Source organism: Diplotaxodon limnothrissa, linkage group LG8 (assembly GCF_057381915.1).
Source record: "Diplotaxodon limnothrissa isolate DT_005_m linkage group LG8, D_limnothrissa_male_GT1.1, whole genome shotgun sequence".
In the NCBI taxonomy this organism is placed as follows: domain Eukaryota; kingdom Metazoa; phylum Chordata; class Actinopteri; order Cichliformes; family Cichlidae; genus Diplotaxodon; species Diplotaxodon limnothrissa.
In genome coordinates, this window is record NC_140603.1 from 11329005 (window position 1) to 11349928 (window position 20924).

A 20924-nucleotide genomic window follows, 5' to 3' on the forward strand; every position below is an offset into this window, starting at 1 on the left:
TTTAGCTAGCCGCAGGAACAGCTGAGGAGAAGCATAACAGCTACATAACCATCCCACTCGGACCTGCCGGTTTGCTCTGGAGACGGTTTAACCAAGCGGGTGTTATGGCTGAGAGTGAGAATATCTTTCTCAAGGCAAAACACCGGACATTCAGCGGACTCACTGAAGGTAACTGACTGCCTTTAGCTTCTTTAGCTCTGCCGGCTAGCCAACTTCTGTGAGCTAACTTGGCAGCACCGGTGACACAGGTTGTTGGTGGCGACAGGTTAATATTCTGACAGAGGGAAAGCTGTCACTTAGGTTTGCGTAGCTTTCTTTTAACCAACAAGCTGACACTGTCAACCACAGGAAGACAGAGTGGCTAGCTAGCTAGCTAGCTCGTGTTTACAAAATTAAAAGTAGGGAGCGTGGCAATCTTGTTCTTGCAAAGAATCAAATCGGGGCAATCCATAAACACAGGGGTTGCGGCTATTTCGATTTGCATTTGTTTCTAACTCTGGTGCAGAAGAGCTACAGAGCTGAGTATTCATTCATGCACAACTTACAAATAAAACCCATGCTTGACTTCGGCTGCAGTCTCTAATTAGTCATTCATTTATAGCTAAATCAAGCCCTGTCCTGGAAGGTTTAGGCAGACTTCTTTCAGTCGAAAGTGTTTTCTGTGCCTCGGAAGAAACTGAGGGGTGTATTAGATTTAGATGGTTTACTCTTAAGTGGCAAAGTAGTCCTGCCGTTAAGATATTCAAATATTGAAAACATGATCACAGCGCCCACAGCTATGTGTTTATGAGCTGCTGCCCCTCCTGTTTGTTTTACTTTATTTAGCACCCCCTGCTGGAGGCAGGCTAGTATGAGGAAACTGGGGGACAAAAATTGAGATCTTCAGTATTTTATTATTTGCAGCCCATTCACTTTAATCTGAAATGGTCATAAGTTTTGTTATGTGGAGTCCACGCAGTGGCCGAAATCAGCGCGATTGGTGTTTGACTTTGCAAGAAGGCTGCTGCTTATCTCTGGGTGTGAGAGCACTGCCAGTTTCTTTTCTTTTAAAATATGCCATTCAAATAGACACATACCTGGCTTCACAGAGTAAAAACATTTTCACTATAAAGTGTCCTGAATCTAATAAAAAGGTTTATTTATTTATTTTAATGAGGTCAGTTAAATCTTTTGTATCTGTTAGTTATTCAGTACTCAGGGGCAGGACCAGCATTTTAAGGGACATATGTTTGCATATTGAACTTGCCTTTTTCCTTTGCCAAGAATATCCCATCCAAAGTTGATATTTTCAGGAAGCAAAATTCACATCAAAGCATATTTAAAGCTGGTGCAAAATTAAAAACTTTTCTGTCAAACAATGAGTTCAAAGATGTGAAAGTTTTTGGTTTTAGGAGGTTAGTTCACAGCTATAAAAGTGTACCTGAAGCATTTCAGTGGGTGGCTCCACGGTGTACTGGTTAACACATTCACCTTGCATGCAGAAGATCCCCAGTCTGACACCAGGAGGAATTGCAAACACAGTCTGAGAGGGTGGTGCAGGATAAATGGGAGGGTTTTGTCAGGAAGGGCATCCTGTGTAAAACAAATCTGTGCCAAGTCATGCAGATCTATTCACTGTGGTGACCCCTTGGGAAATGAGGTAGCGGGTAGAAGTACCAACAACTGAAACATTTCAGTGCCGGTGTCAATATTGACATTTCTGTCAAACTTATTTAAACATGGTAACCTAGCAATGCACTCTAATCCGGATTGGCTGGCACACCTTCTCCATACACTGGTCTTAAGTGGAATTTAGTGAAAGTACTTTCATTTTGCATATGCAAATATAAAATCATCATCAATAGGGGGCTTCCACATTTTACTAACCTTCTACTTAGTGGTTTTATTTATTTAGAGATGTTAGATCACTCTATTGATACCTGAGAGGAAGAGAGAGCCAGAGTGAGTGAGCTCTGACTTTGGGCATTACAGGGGCTGGATCTAATGGCACAATTTAATTCCACACCGTGGTCCTTCACCACACTAAATATCCCCTTTAGATTTAGTATGGGGGAGATTCAGGAGAGGAAAAATCATTAGAAAGTATGTGCTGTTTTATGTCACTCTCCATTTTTCTGTGGCCCCTGAGTACCCCCGGCCTCACACATCCACAGCTCCTCTCCCTGCTCTTGCAAACTTTTGAGGATTTTTCAAAACTGTGCAATGGGTGGTGTTTGGCTCAGAGCTGGGGGTCAAGTTACACTTTAAAATGCAGCTTTAGTCTTTATCCTCTCAAGAAGTAAAAATGCTGACAGACTGTCACAGCCCGCTAAGATAAAATTAGGCTTTTTCCACCAAACTTAAGGAGGACTTTTATGCTCATTTCCATATTTTTATTTGTGAACTGTTTGCATGAGTCACAGTTCGAAATGATGCTTATTTATCAAACAGTGGCAGCCCCTCACTGCTCTCTGTCTGAAACAAGCCTTAGCTCCCTTCCCCCAGCTTTTAAGCAATGGTACTATGCAAAAGTCTTGAGACACACACATTTCTTTATCTTTATGCAAGGAACATCTGCAAACATCCATGGGAAAATGGTATATAAGGAAAACAGTTTGTACAATTCTAACAAGCTTAAAAGTCCATATTTGGCAGTGTGTTTGAGATCATCCTCATGCTCAAAAATGAAGCTGTTGGAAGTCTGACACTTTCCAGATGGTATTGCATGGTGGATTGAAATCTGATGGTGCTTTTCTGCACTCATAATTCATCAGTTTTGACAAGAAACAAACACCTCTGGCTGAAATGCATTCCCAAACCATGATGCTCACTGCTTTATGTCTCTCCCTACCAACTCTGTACATGTTGATGGTGATTTGAACCAAACTTGGATTCATCACTCCACGAGACCTGTTGTAAGAGACTTTCAGTCTAGTTCTTGTATAATTTGGCATACCTCACCCTTCCTTAGGAATGGCTTCTTGACAAACATCATTGAATAGAGACTATTTCTGATGAGGCTTCAGTGAAGTAGATGGATGAACTGAAGGGCTAGGTCCCATGTCAGATCTTTGTTGGATTTTTGCTCTTTTGGATTCTTGGATTTGTTTCTTTTGGATACTGTTCATGCTGTAGATCAGGCACCATGTTCATTCACTCATGAGCTGCTGTAACATGAATCAAATGGCTGAATTGCCACCTCAGCATGCAGTCAGGTGCTATGGAGTCTTGCTAATGACTTGCTAATTTTATTCAGGTGTGTTGCAGCAGGGACACATGGAAAAGTTTCAGGACACCGGCCTTCGAGGACTGGAGTTTGAAACCCCTGCTGTAGATAGTCTTTTTTTTAATGTCTGCTACTTTTGGCCTTTTTCCAGTTTCCTCAAAGTTTTGTATGGGCACACTGCACACCATGCCAACATATACCAAGTTTTTGGCTAATAGGTTTTTGGTTTTTGCAACAAACTGCTGGTGCCTCTCTCGAGCCATTCTCTTCAAGTTATTCCACTTAGCCTACAGCCTATTCCAGCTAACAGCCTATGGTAGTATTGTAGTTGTCCAAAGCACAACTTTGAATGCTGAAAGTCTCAAACGGTTGCTCAAGACCACTTTTTTAAAAAAAACAGAAAAGTCTGGCTCATTGGGAGCAAAATATGAAGACGTTAGGGATTGCTTAAGACTTTCGCATTGCGTTCTATATATTGCTGAAAGTCTGGAAAAGATATATTAGGTGCTTCTAAATTTTGTTACATTAATATGGCCAGCCTCAGGTTGAATTCAAAATTCATCAACAGCACTCGCTGTGTAGTATAAGCTGAGATCAAGGCTGGGCTTGTTTGGATCGAGGCATTCTAAAATAATCGAGTTGATGATGATGATAATCATAAAAGCAAAATGTGTCATAAATGTCAATTACACCGAGTTCGTCATTGTTGAGATTTTACGAGTTTTCCTCCCAGGAGCAAGGCAGTTTTTCTTTTTCTTTTTTGTTGCTCTTTCTTTTCTTATCTTCGCTCGAGTTTCTCTGGAGGACAGAATTATCGCCGACTCATTTGGGAGAGTGATACATGGAGAGCATGTTAAACACAGGATGCTGAACAGTTACAAGCCCCCGCTGAGTGAGAGTGAGGGGATTTGTGCAGAATGCAGATGCGGGCTCTCCACGATGACAGAGCAGTGCATAACTACAGTGGTACTGCTTCCACGTCCTCCGGAAACTCGGCGAGTGGAGTAGAAAGCTGTTGTTTACACCTGCTCTTAGTATCTGTCTGTTTCGGGGGAAATGGCGAGCCTCCGTTTCCATATTACTTTGGCGGGCGTCCTTCATGTCACGCCTTGTCATTACCATCAGCCAAGCCTCACTGAGTGTCTGCTTGTCTCTTTTCATGGAAAGGTGGGCACTGTTTGCCTTGTAAATGAATATTTGAGAGTGACTAGATTGTAGGGCCCTTCTGTTGCGTAATATCAGGATTATGTAAAACACTTGTTCTTTGCCATTCATCCTCTAACGTGTATCTCGCTGTTAATTATTTAGCATTGGTTACTCACAGGGAGAGAGCACGTACGTCTCTTCCCCGCCGACGAGGTTTAATTCCCAGTCCTACATCCTGATCCACGTCGGTTTTAACTAATCAAGTGTTGTGCCAATTCCAAGAATGAATATGATGAGGTTTTCACAGCAGGCCTTCCACTGATAAATGAGTAATGCTGTGGTCACACCTAATTCATGAAGCTTTAATGTTTCTGCTCATTACATTTTTTTATTTTTTATTTTTTTTAAAGCATCATGTAGTTTATTGGTATAGAAACACCAATGTTTACTGTAGATGTAACCAGTAGTTGATACCCAGGAGATAGCAAAACGATTTGAGTGCATATTAGAGCTGGGCGATAGAACGATAACGATATGTATCGCGATATAACTTTTTCTCGATAGAAAAATTAAACTATCGCGATAGACCTCGCCGCTCTTGTCCTCTTAAAAAAAAAAAGAAAAAAAAAAGAACAGCCAATCCAAATTAAGTAGCGCAGAGCCGAACCAATCACAGCCGCAGCGTCACGTCACGTGACTTGTTACGTACAGCACAAGTGCCAAGCCGCACATGTGTATTTGTTTGGGAAGCAGCCAGCCACCGTACCGCCCGGGTAATGGAGGAAATGAGTGTGCCGACTAGAGAAATCAACCGAGCGTGACCGAAGGTTACCGAAGAGAAAACAGATGATGGTTCCAATGCCGGAGAGATTGTCGAACGGAAGAGCAACAGAAGTTCCGTAGTGTGAAGGTATTTTGGCTATTTCAAGTCTGACAAAAAACAGAGTAGCGTCCACTGTAAATTGTGCCGAAAGCAAGTCTGGAAATACAATAAACTGGTGCATGCGCTACGTCCACACGTACCCGGGTATTTTTGAAAACGCAGATTTTTCTATGCGTTTGCACCTTTCGTCCACACGTAAACGGCGTTTTTGGTCACTGAAAACGAAGATTTTTAAAAACTCCGGCCAGGGTGGATATTTTTGAAAACTCCGTTTTTGCATTTACGTGTGGACGAGAAAAACGGAGAAAACGCAGCGTCAAAGGTGTGCGCATTTTTTGACGTCACACTGTGCGCCACGTTATTGTTTCGGTGAAATGAATTTCTACAATACTGTTACTGTTAATTCTACTCTCTGCAGTGTTTAAATGCTTACATATACACACAGTTACTGTCCCTCCACACATACGACTCGGTTCTGCTTCTATGCCCCAGCTTTGTTTACTTTTTCCCACCGAGGCTTCTAGACTTCTGATTGGCCAACATTTCTGCACGGTTAGGAATCTAGCGCCACCTGCTGCTTTGGCATGTTCATAGCAGCGTTTTCACTTCATTTCTCCCTTTATGTGTGGACGGGATTATTTTTTAAAACGAAAACGGAAAATCTTCGTTTTCAAAAATACCCGTGTACATGTGGACGTAGCCTCAGTCTCTGACTGGAAGCGCTAATTCATCATTCGGCTTTTGTCAGACTAAAGTAACTGTTAAAACTGTTTGAAAAGCTAAGCTATACAACAAGGAGAGATTGAGAATTTCCTTTTAGTTCTCAGTTTATTTGATATTGACAAAAGTTAGTCAGTTTTGTCTGTTCTTCTGTAAAACAAACTAAGATTTATTTTTTAGAATTAATATTTTGTTTCCAAGTGGAATTGACAATTTAGTCTGTTTCGTTTGTTCTATTTTGAAACTTAAACGCTTTAGCGGCTGCCTTTTGTGTAGTTTGCAATATTTGCCTTTATTTATCTGAAAAAGTCTCATGTTCCTTAAGTACATCTACCCTGTTGAACTTATTATGGGAAATAAATATTTAAATAAAAACAAGCTGCTGATTATTTCACATTTTACTTGTGAGCAACGGCACATTTAAATCTTACAAATATAGTTATTTGGCTTATATCGTGATAGATATCGTTATCGCCTGAAATGAAAAAAACATCGTGATATGAAAAAAATCTTATATCGCCCAGCTCTAGTGCATGCATATATATATATATATATATATATATATATATATATATATATATATATAAAAATTAGTGGGGGGGGGGATTCAATTAAAAATGTAAACTTTTGTTTTGTTTTTTATTTATCAGCTTGTCTTCTCATTTTGCAACAGCTGAAGCTTCCAGGTAAACCAGTGTAGGCTGTTCAGATAGATGGATATTTAGTTCAAGACAGTGCAGGTCATTGTTTGCAGATACAGACTACTCAAAAAGAAAAATTAGATTCAGTTAAGCTTCAGGGGTATTGCAGACTGACTCAGTTTTGTTGTCATTTTATTGTGGTTTTTCACAAACCCATGTGGCTTTGAAGATGGCGACTGACAGCAAGTGGGCAAAACCTTGAGGACCATCTTTGAAGCAACCGCTTAAATGCAACAGTATCACATGTTCATATGCAAACAATGCTTTTGATTGTACTGCAGTATTCAACCACTGTTTACTTGGTGTGCTTGTCACTACCAATGCATGCCATCTCAGAGGTCCTCAGTTGGTTTCAGGTCCTGTTGTCACTTTTATTTGCACCGAAGCAGATAAAATGGATTCACAAAAGTTTGTGCTTACTAACAGGACAGATTGATATCCATGAAGTTAAGCTGAATTCGTGTTATGCTGTCATGATACAGCGTTCCCTTAATTTGTTTTTTGAGTGTTGCAATTAGAAGAGGTAATTTGTTCACTAGCTGGTGGTTTCAAGATGGCTTTTTGAAACCACCTCGTGCACACACTGTTTACTGCCTCAAATGTATTTGGTTAATGGAACTCAAGCAACAAAGTGGAGGATACACAGAAATCTAAAGGACTGCACTTGATTTTTGTAGTGATTTGCACTCACTAGTGCTCTAACTGTGTGTTACAAACTGAATAACAGAGCTCTGGGCACACAGTGAGTCCCAGGAGAGAGAACACAAGGGGTTCACAGTTTTTAACATCTGAACTATAACCTCGTTCATATGCCGCAATGAATAATCCGACCTTGTAAACTGTAGTTAACGGACAAAATAGATGGATTTTAGCTGATCAGTTGCAGCTGTTCAGTCATTAAAATTTTCTGATTCTTTAGTTAGTTCTATTTCTTATTATATTTCTATGTGAAACAGTAGTCTTACAATACACAATAGCTAACCTGACAGTGTAGGTTTTGTATCTTAAAAAATCCCTAGTGCTGTGGCCCCAGCGGGAGAGTGATTTAGGCCTGGTGTGCTGCTGGGCTTCAGTACTATAGTGAAAACACTGTTATTTTTTGAGATTAGTCATTTGCTTTGCTGCACTAACTGATTCTTTTTTTTCTTTTTTGGAGGGGGATTCACCAGAGAGCTCAGCTTATCAACAATTTTTATATATATATATATATATATATATATATATATAGATAGATATGTACAGTGCTGTGCAAGCATCTCAAACCACCCCTCACTTATTTACTTCCAAGGAGCCAGACTTACCTGTATTTCTTTTTTAAGTTGTCATTGAGCAGTAGTTCTTCAGACTTTATGAAGGTCTTTCAAAGTTTTTCTTTGGATGTTGGCAGCTTTTTCACTCATTTTCAGTCCAGTTCTTGGTCTCGACCAATTTCACAGGAATGTTTTTCTGTTTATTTGTTCTGTGAATCCTCAGTTATTTAAAAAAAAAAGCATCTATTCTCAAAGGATGAATCAGACAACTTCGCAAAGATCTGTTAGTAGATTTTTTTTTTTTTTTTAAAACAGACATAACACAAAAGCACATAATTTGCTCTGTATTTCTTAGTTGAGTCAGCAAAAAATACATGAGGTAACAGTTTAAGAGGCATGAAATAGTATTTTTGCAGTTGATTCCCATGAGTTGTTAGCATCAAACTTACATGTTTTGGCATGCTGTGCAGTGTGTCCTGAGTGGAAGACAAAAGAGTGGCACTCCTAAAAGCTGTCTAACCTGCATTGTCTTTTAGCTAAAAGAAGCTTTATTCTGTTTTCGTTTTAGACGCAGAGCACAAATGGACTGGACCATTTTTCTTCATCCAAGCTGCAGACCCCCAGCTTGGGCTTATGAAGGCCTGGAGGGACGGCGACTGTGACGGCGGGGGGGAAGAATGGGCTGAGGAAGTGGAGCTCACTAAGCAGGCCGTGGAGGCCATTAACCAACTCAGACCCAGGCCGAGATTCATGGTGCTGTGCGGCGACTTGGTCCACGCCATGCCAGGTAGGGGTTAGAGCACAACAAAGAAACATTTACAGTTCTTTAAAAATGTTGCAAGGTTACTAAATGATTGTGTTAGTGGTGTAATATTTTATAAAAATGAAGAGGTAGGCTTGACAGTTTTTCACACGGTAAAGTTTTACCGGGCAGTCTTTGTCATTTTTCAAGGATTCAGAGATTTTTCAACAGGTGTTTAGGGAAAGCACAGAGCGTCCTTCCTGCTGTTCCTTCGTAATGAAACTCTGAAGTGCATCGCCTTTCGCTAAACACTAAATTACTTTTAACTTAACTGAGCGAAAGCACAACAGCCAAAAGAGGGAAAAAAAGGAAGCCACAGCAGCGATGAGAGGTTCCCAGTGGATGTACAGCCATATGGACAGGAAAAACAAGATAGCAGCATCAACCAGTCTGACTGCCAATTATCTGCGAATGTTTGGGGACATAATGTGAACTCACAGATGCCGAACTGCATGAGATTTAGCTCCGCTTAGCCTCTTATGGTCTGACCAGATTATACAGTATCGGTCCTGGGAGTGCTATCCCATCGCATCTGGGATGTCACTCCAGCCTGTTCAAAGGCTGCACGTATTTCAAAGTGTTCAAAATGTCTTTCCCAGGTTACAGATAACAGCATGTTATTGAGAACCACACGCTGTGATTTCATGCACTGAACAGCATTTCAACAATACAGCTTGCTTCATACTTCATTTGGTAATTTTCTCTGTACGTATTTGTTGAGGAAAGAATACAAACTAAATGACTTCGTTAAGATGTAAGTGATCCGTCTAGACTGTTTTGGTCTAAGTTGATGTGAGACGTCTGCCATTTTGGCATCTTTGAAGCAGATGTGAAGAACAAGGGGTGGATCCGACTAGGCAACTGAGGGACACTGAATACTAATACCCTGCTTTGTCCTTTTTGACTATTGGGAACCATAAGCCACAAAATGAACCTCATTTTGTATTTAGTAGGGTTTGAAAGTAGTGTTTGAGACGATCAACTCTGCAATAAAGTGCTTATTGAGGTAATAAAAAAAGGGCTCTTGAAAGTCTTCCCATAGACTTTCTTATTGTACCCACAAGAGTCGCCCCCTGCTGGCTAATTCTATTTCATGGTGCACTGTGCTTTTCTGTTTTGACAAGATTCTCAACACCACTGTCTGAAACGTAACCCCAAACCATGACAGAGCCTCCACTGTGTTTTACAGATGGTTGTAGACACCCACTGTTGTATCACTTTTTCTTTTCTTTTTCACTTTTTCAGTTTTCTGAGTTTTTTAGGGACGTGCACAACATGCTGAGAGGCTCCATATTCAATGTTTTCAGCTACTTTGGGATTCTTTGGGAGACAAAGAAATATGTTTTGTGAAAGGCTGTCAGAAATAAGGATTCTGCACAGTTATGTGAGGACACAGCATTGTAGGGCTGCTCGATTATGGCAAAAATGATAATCATGATTATTTTCACTGAAATTGAGATCTCGATTATTTGACGATATTTATTTAACAATGTATTGAATAATGGCTTTAAAGATTGTCAAAAAATAGTATAAAATAGTGTGCAAATACTGATAACAGTGCAAATGTTTGCAATATAAAAAATAAATGAAAAATGTAAATATCTATGTTTAGTGAACTTTGCAGTGTTGCTCTGTGGTGCAGCTACGACACCGTAGCAAAGTTTACACACTATGTCTACTTGATCCACGTCTGACTCCACGAACCCATAATGTTTCCACACCACTGAAGGGTTTTTTTTACCTCTCTTTTCAACCAACGGCAGTCACTCTCCTCTCCAAATAACTTCTGCTTAGCTTTCCGAGCTTCCCTCTGTTAGCTCCTCTTAATTGTTGTGATGCCTGTTCGAAACGCAGAGAGGTGCGCTCGATTTGCCACACGGAGCAGCGCGAGAGTAAAGCACGAGGGAGGTGCTAATAATCGGCTCAGTCCTTTTTAATGATCGTTGAAAGCCCAGATCGTAATTTCGATTAAAATTCGATTAATTGAGCAGCCCTACAGCATTGGTTCACCAATCATTTCATTGGAATGAAAATGAGTGAAAAAGCAGCAAATGTCCAAAGGAAAAGGTCTGAAAGACCTTCAGAAAGCCTGGAGAACAATTGCTCAGGACCACTTTAAAAAAAATTGCAACTCAGGCTCTCAGAAGAAAGTGTGAAGAAATGAGGGATAGTTCAAGGTTTTTTTTCACAGTTCTGTATAATGTAAACTGTGTGCTTATATTTGCCTTTATAAGCTGAAATGTTACTCAGTTTAAAACAGCTGCTGCATTGTGATCTAAACTGTGAACATATCGTTTCGGTCTGATGTTTGACTGGTGTTACTGTACGAAACAGGCAGATCTGACTCTACTTACACTTCTCCCACTGTGGGTTTTAACTTATGATATGAGGGAAGCCTCGACATCCCCGATAAGTCCCTTTAACCCAGTATGAAATACATCAGTCACAATGGTAAAACAGTTATGCTTTTTCTGTTAATCATGGTCACAAAGAGTGCAGGGCTCACCTGACCTGAAAAATCAGCACATGTATGCGTCTCTGCTAATATTAAAGTGGCAACTGCCAAGCATATAACAGACATGTTTTTTTCAAATTCAGACTCATTTCCCATGTGTGGTTATTAGTTATGTGTGAGTGAACATGTATATCATAGTTTGTCTTGAGTTTTAAACCCACCCCATGCAGCACCTTACATCTGTGTCCACTGCTCTAGATGTTTTCAAGAGAAACAGAGTTTTGTGATATTTATGCAAATGTTGAATGTAAACGCATATATATTGAGATAACCCTGCTCTAATTCATTTATTCCACGAAGAACATCAGCTTTGGGACTGTTCAGCCTCAGAATAGTTTTCACTGAGGTAGGTTTGAGCATTAGCTTTCTTCTGTTTCCCAGCCAGAGTCTGTAAACAACGTATTCCCATTTGACAGTAGCTGATATTTATCTATGAAAAGCAGAAGGTTTCTGTCTGTTCTCACGATGCTGATGCTGATTAGGATTTCGGCTATCGATCAGACCAGACAGGCTTTAAATTCTCGCCCAATTTAAAGGAATCCGTGCAAGAAAGATGCCGCTGTGTTGCGGTGCTACGACTCTTGCAGCTTGAAGGCAAAAGAAAAGAAAGTTAGTTCTGCCCATGAAGTCTAGTTTGAACACATCAGACCCCCCTGTGACAGCATGCAGTATTTATCTATAAAAAACACCTGGGTGCCTTCAAGCTATTTGCAGGAAGAGAAGATTTTTCTTTCACTTTTTTTTTATTTTTATTTTTTTAGTTGAATTATTCAGTAGAAGTCTGCTAGCTGCAAATGAAGGTTTGTTAGGCTATAAACAGTATATGTGAATGGGCTGCACTTGATTCTGTCTCTGTCCTATTCTCTGAGGTAAAGATTGTAGCTATCTTGTAAGCAGCACAGCAAACCTGTGAGAGTGTGTGTGTGTGTTTGCCACAGTGGCAGCTGGTTCCCCCCAATCCTGTCACCTGATGCTTTCTGAATCGCAACTGAATTTGAAAAAAGCTGGTTACATTAGAAATGCCTGAATGTGGAAACGCCACAATCACTGTGTTGCCCACCTTGTCTGATACCGAGACACCAGGTTTGACTTGTCCTGCGTCCAGTCCTCCCCTCTGCTTGTCTGTTTCAGTAGAACGTAGGATGATTTACACCACATAACCTTTAAATAGAAAACAAATTATTATACTCTTAAGGTAAAGACATCAAATTTACACTTTAGCTGAAGACGATGGCTCTGTGTTCTTGATTTTCTGAGTGTGCAGTCTGACTTTACAACAGGTTATGAGGAACGGGCTGACAGAGCCCACTGCAGGTTTAATGCTTGATGCAAAAAAGCGCCGCAAGCCGTTAAGCAATGCAGACTACCTTTGCATGAAAATTAGGGGTCTAAAGTGTGGCGCCTACCTGCCTGGCTGGCCTCCAGGAAGGGAAATCAGCAAGCAAACCTGTCTCCCTCCATCTCTGCATGTTCTTGCTCTTTCTCTCTCTGGGCTCTGGTGACATGTTTGATTGGATCGTGATGAAAGTTTTATTCTGCCTAATCCTGGAGACCATGTAAGATATTAAAGCCAATAAAAATATTTATATGTGGAGCAGTATGCCATTAGTAAAATGTCCTTCTGCTCCCCATTTTCTAAAATTTGACTCGAAGCAAACTATTCATATTCAGCAGAGATGTGGTTTGGCTTAGTCACAGAGGTACTCTTCCCCCCCCCCCCCGTCTTTTTTTTCTTTTTTTCTTTTTCTGGGTCGTAATGACCACCAATTTTAGCTGCACAGCCACAGTCATGAACCCTCCCGGAGCTGTCTCCCACTATCATCTAGCTGAGTCTGGCTGTAGGCATCCAAGTCTCCTTATTATCCCCATGACTGCACCATTTAAACCAAAAACATGTCCACATCAGTTTACCCCCCCCCCCCGACACACACACACACTCGTCTCCATGTTCCTGCCATCTCCTTATGATCAGTCGCATTTGGAGGTCAAAGCGCGATCTACTTCGCATGTCGTCGTACAGTAAATAGTGTAAGCATCAGGTTTAAACCTAAAGACTTCAGGGACCTTTAAACACCGCGGCGTCAGCTGCTGTTACTGTCAGCACCAGCAGAGCAGGTTGTGCGTGCCATCCTCATTACTCGCCACGTCTGTCACTCGGCTGGCAACTGGGCCGCCGCATTGGTAGGAAGGAGGGAAATAGGTATTATAACCGAAGCTGCTCCTTCCGTCTCTCGGCTGACATTTCCCCTTAAACTGTTTATTTACAATACAGAATGAATGTGTGGCGGCCAGGGGAAGCTGGCTGTCAACCGGCATTGTCAACACCGCTGCCTGTCGGCGACAGGAAATTGGCAACTGTATTTCTGCTCCTACAGATTTCATCTCTCTTCGCCGTTGCTCCTCACAGTGTCTTTTTCTTTTCGGTCTCTTTCCTCTATTATCTGTCTGCTCTCTTTAGTAAACCGCTGCGGTAACATGCCTCATACCCTATTTTGACAACCTTCATTTGCAAGTCTGACACTTACGCAAACATGCTGATTAATTCTTGCCTCTGATGAATCTGTGTGAAGCATCTATGTGAATTAACTGTGTGTTGAGGGTGTAAAGGTCCTGTCTTGTAATTGTTAGGGAAGAAATGTATGTGTGTGGGTGTAAGTGTCAGTTTCAGGTTTAAATTTATACTGTAGGAAAACTGCGGGCTAAGTGGTGATGTCTTGGTATAACAAATGATCTTCCTTATCAAAGACTTGGGCAGACTGATGGATTTGTTTGCGTCTCATCGCAGTGGTCCACAAGGAGCGACCCATTCCCCAAAACGAAAAGTTGTAGAAAGTGTCTCATCTAACTTCATCATGTCATCCAGACCTTTACTGATAGCACGTTCCTTGATTCTAATTCCCTGTCTCCTCTCCTCCACAATCCCAACTAAACCCCCAAGAGATGCTTTCTCTTCTCAAGGACTTCCTTCAATCTCACCTAATTTTCTGTCTGCCATTGCCGCCTCTCCCTCGCTTAATTTCACTTTCCCGTGTCTTTCTCTCACTTACTTTCAAAGCTGACAAATGAAGAGGATAAAGAGTAGGAGGGGGTGGGGGCAGCAAAGGGAGGTGGTGGGGGTGGGGGAGCCAGATATAGAGCTGATTAGATTAGAGAAACATGCTGGACTTGACACTCTCCTAATGAGCACTACAAAGGATTCAAGCTGTGTCTCTGGGGGTTCTTGAAGGATGTTACGCATAATACAGCAGGGAGAAATGTTTAAGTACGCATGTACACGCCTGTGTGCAAAACTCGGAAAGGTGAAGGAGAGGTTGCCTTGGGACTTCCCTGTCCCCTCTCTGTATTTGTGGAAACTAAAGGTGTACTAACTGTAGGGCTGCTCAATTAATCGAATTTTAATCACGATTACGATCTGGGCTTTCAACGATCATTAAAAATGACTGAGCCGATTATTAGCCCCTCCCTCATTTATCCGCGACACCTTAAAGGCCGGTCTGTGAAAATATTGTCGGGCATAAACCATCCGTGGCGCAAAAAAGGTTGGAGACCGCTGATTAAGAGGACCCGAGGGAAGCTCGGAAAGCTAAGCAGAAGTTATTTGGAGAGGAGAGTGACTGCTGTTGGTTGAAAAGAGAGGTAAAAAAAAAAAAAAAACTTCAGTGGTGTTGCACACTATTTTATATTATTTTTTAAAGTCATTGTTAACCCTTTAAATCCGGTCAGAGCTGCATGCTCCGTTTTGTGTAACTATTTTTAAATCCCTGTAGAACCTGAACCACGTAGCGCAATAATTTGTTTTGCATATGAAACCGGAGGAGTTGTACTTACATCTTATGCCATCAGCTTGTCCTCGGTCACGGTTTCCTTCCACATAAAGCTTTGCAAAAATTGCATAAAAAGCGCTTGCAGGAACAAAAACATAATATTCCAGAAACACGCTTTGCCGATCCGATCAGCTGTTCGTAACACTTCCCACAGTGAAACAAACGTCAGCGCGAACTGTCGCATGTCCGCCATTTTCTGGCCGAAACCGGAAGTGACGTCATTTTCGCGGAAATGTAGTTTTTAACTTGTAGGCCTTAAAAACCTCTACTGGTCATGTTTGACTTTTCTGAATAGTTTCTGGGATGCTTGCACTGCTGGAAATAGTTTATTTTGATGCACATGCTGTTTTCTTTGCAAATTTGCATCATAGGATTGGTTTTTTTTGTTTTTCCTGCAGTATATAAAAATTGGTGTATCTCCAAAATAAAACTATGAAGACACTCAAAATAAGTTTCCTGTTGTTGTAAACTATTTTTTGCAACTTTTTTGTATTTAAAGTTTTGAGGGATAAACCTCTTAAATTTCTCCAAGTAGAAATATATGTAAAAACAAAACAAAAACGATTTTCAATTTTTTTTGTAATTTATTGCACTTTTTTGCAATTAATGTAGTTACTATGGACTTAATGCATACATATTATTAAAATATGGGCTATAACAGTTATTTAGCAACTTGAAATGCTCCCACAAATGGCACTACAACATGTAAAAAAATAATATAAGCTCTGGCGGACTTGGTTCTATAGTAGGTCTTAAAGGGTTAAATAAATATCGTCAAATAATCGCGATCTCAATTTCAGTGAAAATAATCGTGATTATCATTTTTGCCATAATCGAGCAGCCCTAACTAACTGCAGTTTTCTTGGGTGACTTAATTGTTAGTTTATTCTGTTTTGTGGTAAAAGTCTGACCTCACAGTGGATCAAGTGGAATCTGGCTGATTTCAATCACCAGTTGATTGACTCCAAAGAATTAAAAAAAACAGGGTTTTGGTGCCTTATCCGAGTCCAAATTATGGTAGCAGTGTGATTAAATATAGTAGTCTAGACATTCTTTCCGTGAGCCAATCCTCTGGGCCTGAAGGTCGGAACAGCAATAAACACTTTTGTGTTTTTGCATTGGCTGCTGCGTTTCAGGCATAACGTTGTCTTAATCAGATCTGGGACTGCTTTTTGGGTGACAGAGAGCTCCACTCAGTCCCTAATACTATCTTATAACTTTTAGGCCTGCTGCCCTTTCAAAGAAATTCATTTCAGACACGTCCATCAGTGATCCCACCTGTTGAGTTCAGTTGCAAGCTTTACACATCTTCATCTTTTTTGGTAAGGCAGCATTAGGTAAGGTCACTAGTACTGATGAGTCTGCGCTTTTGGAAGAACAAACTAATCACACTAATTGTAATGCACAGAGAAAACGTGAAGAGACAATGTTACCTTTAACCAGTGCAGGCTTAAAAATGATTGAAACTGTAGAAAATTAATTCTTGAGGTTATCTTTAGCAAAGAAATCGCAGCATGTTTCAGATGATAGTTCACAAGTTTTGGAGTTTAAAGTGTTTTTCTGTGAATTTTTTCTCAGCCATAATTAATGGTAAAAATACTCACTGTGGCTGCTTCTCAAAAAACCTTTACTTGTGTTCATGGAGTCCGGCTTCATGGTTCTGGACTGCAGCTATTTGTCCTGCTTATGAAGCTGTTCTCCACCCGAGTCATGTTGCAGCTTGAAGCAGATCTATTATCACAAGCAGCAGTCCATGCCTGCTTAGTTAGAGTCCCATCCATGATGCTTTCAATGGTGTAACGAGAGATGCTCTGGAGAGGCAGCTGAATGTTAGCTTGGTTACCAGCAGCTAAACTTTCAAAATACCCTCACAACCACTTTATTGGGAACACCTGTAAATGCAAATATCTAATTAGCTAATGACATGGAAACAACTCGATGCATTTAGGCATGTAGACACAATAAGGTCATGATTTACTTTATGACCACAGTGTACCCATCTTCTGATGGTTGTTTCCAGCAGGGTAATATTCCATGTCACAAAGCTTAGTTTTTCTTAAACTAGTCACTTTAACATGGCATTGTAAATGGATGGCCTTCACAGTCACCAAATCTCAGTCCAATAAAGGACCTTTGGGATGTAATTTGTGGCTGCGCAACCAACAAATCTGCAGCAACCTTGTTGAATCTATGCCACGAAGCATTAAGGCTTTCCTTACTGGTCCAATCCAGTACTAACAAAGTGTACCTAATAAATCAGCCTGTGAGTGTAAATTTAAGGGGGCTGTCGACTAGTATTAGTACAGTATAGTTTGTACAGGGCAGATGTATCAGTTGCCAATATGTACTTGGGCAACTGTAGAAAACACTATTTACCTCATTTTGCGTTTGTGAGATTGTCTGAAGTATTTAATATAACATCTTCACTAAGATCTTGCCAAACACCAGTGCCACATCAGCACAAGCACAACATGTCGATGCATGCTTGAGTTAGTCACAAATATAGAGGCCACAAAATACAGTTGTTCAAGTGTAGAAAATGTATACAACAGCAAGACCCCAGGCACTGAGGACTCAGTGCAGCTTCGACAGCCAGTCTTTAAAGGAAATTGAGAGAAGTGCTTACAGTGTTGGACAGGCTCAATGAGAACCTGCCAAAGTCTCCTGTCAGGTTTTAAGAATCAGTGTTGCAATCTCATTAAGTGAACAAGGCCTTTCAGTTAGAGCCCCACGGGGAGTGGAGAGCAGCATTGTGTTTTTATTTGCGTATACCCTACATGTGCTGCATATTGCAGGGAGGAAAGTAGGGCAAGACAGTGCTGGCGTTAAAAATGTTTGTATGAAATGGAATTTCTCGCTATTTCTTATATATGAAAAATCCTTATCATTTATTTCATTTAGTGATGCACAACACATCTGCTTTAACCACTTGCTTTAACAAGCAAGATATCTTAAATGCAGATGGGGCTTGGATGAGGATTGGTTCGAGCTGTGTCACAGAGATTGTTGATTCATGCTTGTACTATGTCAACAGATGGCTGTAATTGAGGGCAGGCAGGTGGTGGTGTGAGGAAGCAGAAGGCAGCACAGCGTCCCTGCCACTGTGTGTCGCAACCAGTGCTATTTATTCACATTTATTTATCAGGAGAAACGTAAGTGTGGCTAGATGCTGTTGTTGAGCCCAAAATCCAGTACATTTGATAAGTGTGAACGTTGCATAGGGTAGTCGAGCACAGCGTGACAGTCAATCTCAAAGGGCAGAGGACGTCAACATTTTTCGACTATTGTTGTCGTTCTCTCCGGTCTCACAGAGACACTGGATGTTTTACAACATATTTGGAAAAAGCCTCCATTTCTGCACCACCTCATAAATCTGTGCGTTTTTCCGATTTCGACTCTCGCATCTGCTACCGTGCATGACAGATGAGGTTTCCAGACAGACGCGAGTGTCGAATAAATCCAAAACAGCGGTGGAAACTTGAAGTAGTACTCAATTATAAAGTTAGCTGTACAAACTTTATCAGTTGTTTTACATTTTCAAGCCTGTTCAAGTGCTCGATAGAACCTCAGTCCCAGAAATGTTGGGACACTGCGCAAGATGTAAATAACAACAGAATGGAATGATTTGCAAATCTCACAAACACAGATTTTATTCACAGTGGAACATAGAAAACATGTCAAATGGTTAAACTGAGTCATTTTACTGCTTCATGAAAAATATCAATAATAGCAAGTCGTCTGAAAAACATTGGGACAGGAGCAATAAAAGACTGGAAAAGTAAGTGCTGCTAAAAAGGAACAGCTGGAGGAACATTTTACAGTTAATTGGTTTAACTGTTAACATGTCAGCATATGATCGAGTATAAAAAAAGAGCATCTCAGAGATTTTCTGAAGTAAACATGGGCAGAGGTTCACCACTTTGGAGAAAAACTGAATCTACAAATGAAGGAAATCTCTCATCATCAACAGAGCATAATGTCCTCAAATGATTCTGAAAATCTGGAGAAATCTCTGTGCATAATTGACAGGGTCGAAAATCAGAAGTGTATTCCCGTGATCTTGTGCGCAGGCTCAGTCAGTGAGCAGTTTCCTGCAACATCAACAAATGCAGGTTAAGGCTGTATCATACAAAGAAGAAGCTTTATGTGAAAATGATCCAGAAACACTGCTGTCTTGACTAGATCCAAACTCATTTAAAATGGACCGAGGCAAAGCGGATAACTGGAAAGCATGGACACCGCGTCTTCTGGTCTAAGAGGAGAGAGACTAGCTGACTTGCTATTAGCATTCAGATAAAAAGCTTGCATCTCTGACGGTAAAACCTGTCCTGTAAATTTACACCTTTTATCTTCTACAATTTAATCCCAAAAAGACATGCTGACAGATTTCTTTCATTTATTACAGCAGCATTTCTTTGTCACGTAGCAAAACTGAGACTTGCTGTTGAAATTGCACTTTTTCTTATATTAGGATATGTCAGGGATTAAATATGTAGTTGCATTGGATGTGTTGTGAATAATCTATTGTGAATGACATTGTTTTTATTTACATTTTGTAAAGCGTCCTGTTTTTTGGCATTTGTAATCGAAGATAAGAGTATGCAACATCAACACACACACACAGAGGAAAGATCAATTGTATCTAATGTGGAATCTCCCTTGATTACCTATTATGTATTCACATTTAGGCGATGTCAAGCATAAACATGTTTTGCTATTCCACTGAGCAAATCCACTGGAGCAGCTGACAAGGTCAGGTACCTTCCTAAGGGGCATATTCATGGTGCTAAAATATACAGTAGACTGATTCTCATTCGCCAATCCTAAAGAAAATGACCTCATGCAAATTAAAACTTGTAAATAAACGAAGAAAATCAGGTACTGTAATCTGTCTGTAGCAGCAAAGTTGCAGAGAGTGCTATCAGCTGGAACAGTTGCCTAACAATCTTTGCGCCCCCGGTTTTTCATCTAAACTTCATTAGTGAGACGGCCTTTGTTTGTATGTAATTGTGGCAGCGGTCAAATATTGTGAAATAATTAATCCGCTTTGTTGTGGCTTCAGCTGTCATTTCCTTTCATCAGGATTATACTTGAAAATATCAGGTCAACAGGGAACGAAAAAAGCAAGTTTGAGTTTGTGCTGGCATCAGAGAAAAACCACTTATCTACTTATTGATAATTTGTAAGGCAGTTTTATTCATGCAGAACTAAATTATTTTGATGTCATTTGTGTTTCGCACAAATTAAATTTTTTGCTTGTTTTCGTGATAGTTGTGGAATATCTTATAGGATGGCAATTAAATTCTATCTTGGAGCAAAACTAACAACTCATTTGTTTTGGTGAGTAACATTGAATAAAAATCTAGCATACTTACAAGGAAGCTCAGTGGGCTACAGTTGAATTTGGACTCATTTTAGCATTAAATTCCAAATAAATGTCAAACTCTCCACCTGCACTCATCCACAGCGACATGGTGTTGCTGTTCAATAGTTCAGAAGTAATTTGACTACACGGTCAATAGTACCATGTCCGCAAAAAGAAAAGAAAACTGAAAGTATTACTAGTGGTACTATAATGATGTTATGAAAGTGGGCCCAACCAAAAGGACTATTCACTCCATGATCATGAACAACAAGTATATTAGATATTTTACGTTTTGAAGCTTTACCTGCAGAGGAGTACCAAGTGACAGCTCCAGGATGCATGGTGGTCCAGTGGCAGTACTGTTGCCTCACAGCGTATGGTCCAAACTCTGGCTGGCACCTTTCTGAATACCTCCTCAAACAGTCTGAAAATATTAATGTTTGGTTAATTAGCTCTAAATTAGCCATAGTTGAGGGTAGATAACGTGCTTTTGTTGCGTAGATTAAGTCGATA

At 40.5% G+C, this 20924-nt stretch overlaps 1 protein-coding gene across 1 annotated transcript in view; it reads left to right on the forward strand.

Moving 5' to 3' along the window:
* cpped1 (calcineurin-like phosphoesterase domain containing 1) overlaps window positions 1-20924 on the forward strand; it is a 55902-nt gene continuing 34978 nt past the window's right edge. The window contains exons 1-2 of the mRNA XM_085360471.1: window positions 1-168; window positions 8474-8692. Of these exons, the coding sequence (XP_085216597.1) occupies window positions 105-168; window positions 8474-8692 (283 nt within the window). The 5' untranslated portion in view covers window positions 1-104. The remainder of the gene's footprint in view (window positions 169-8473; window positions 8693-20924) is intronic.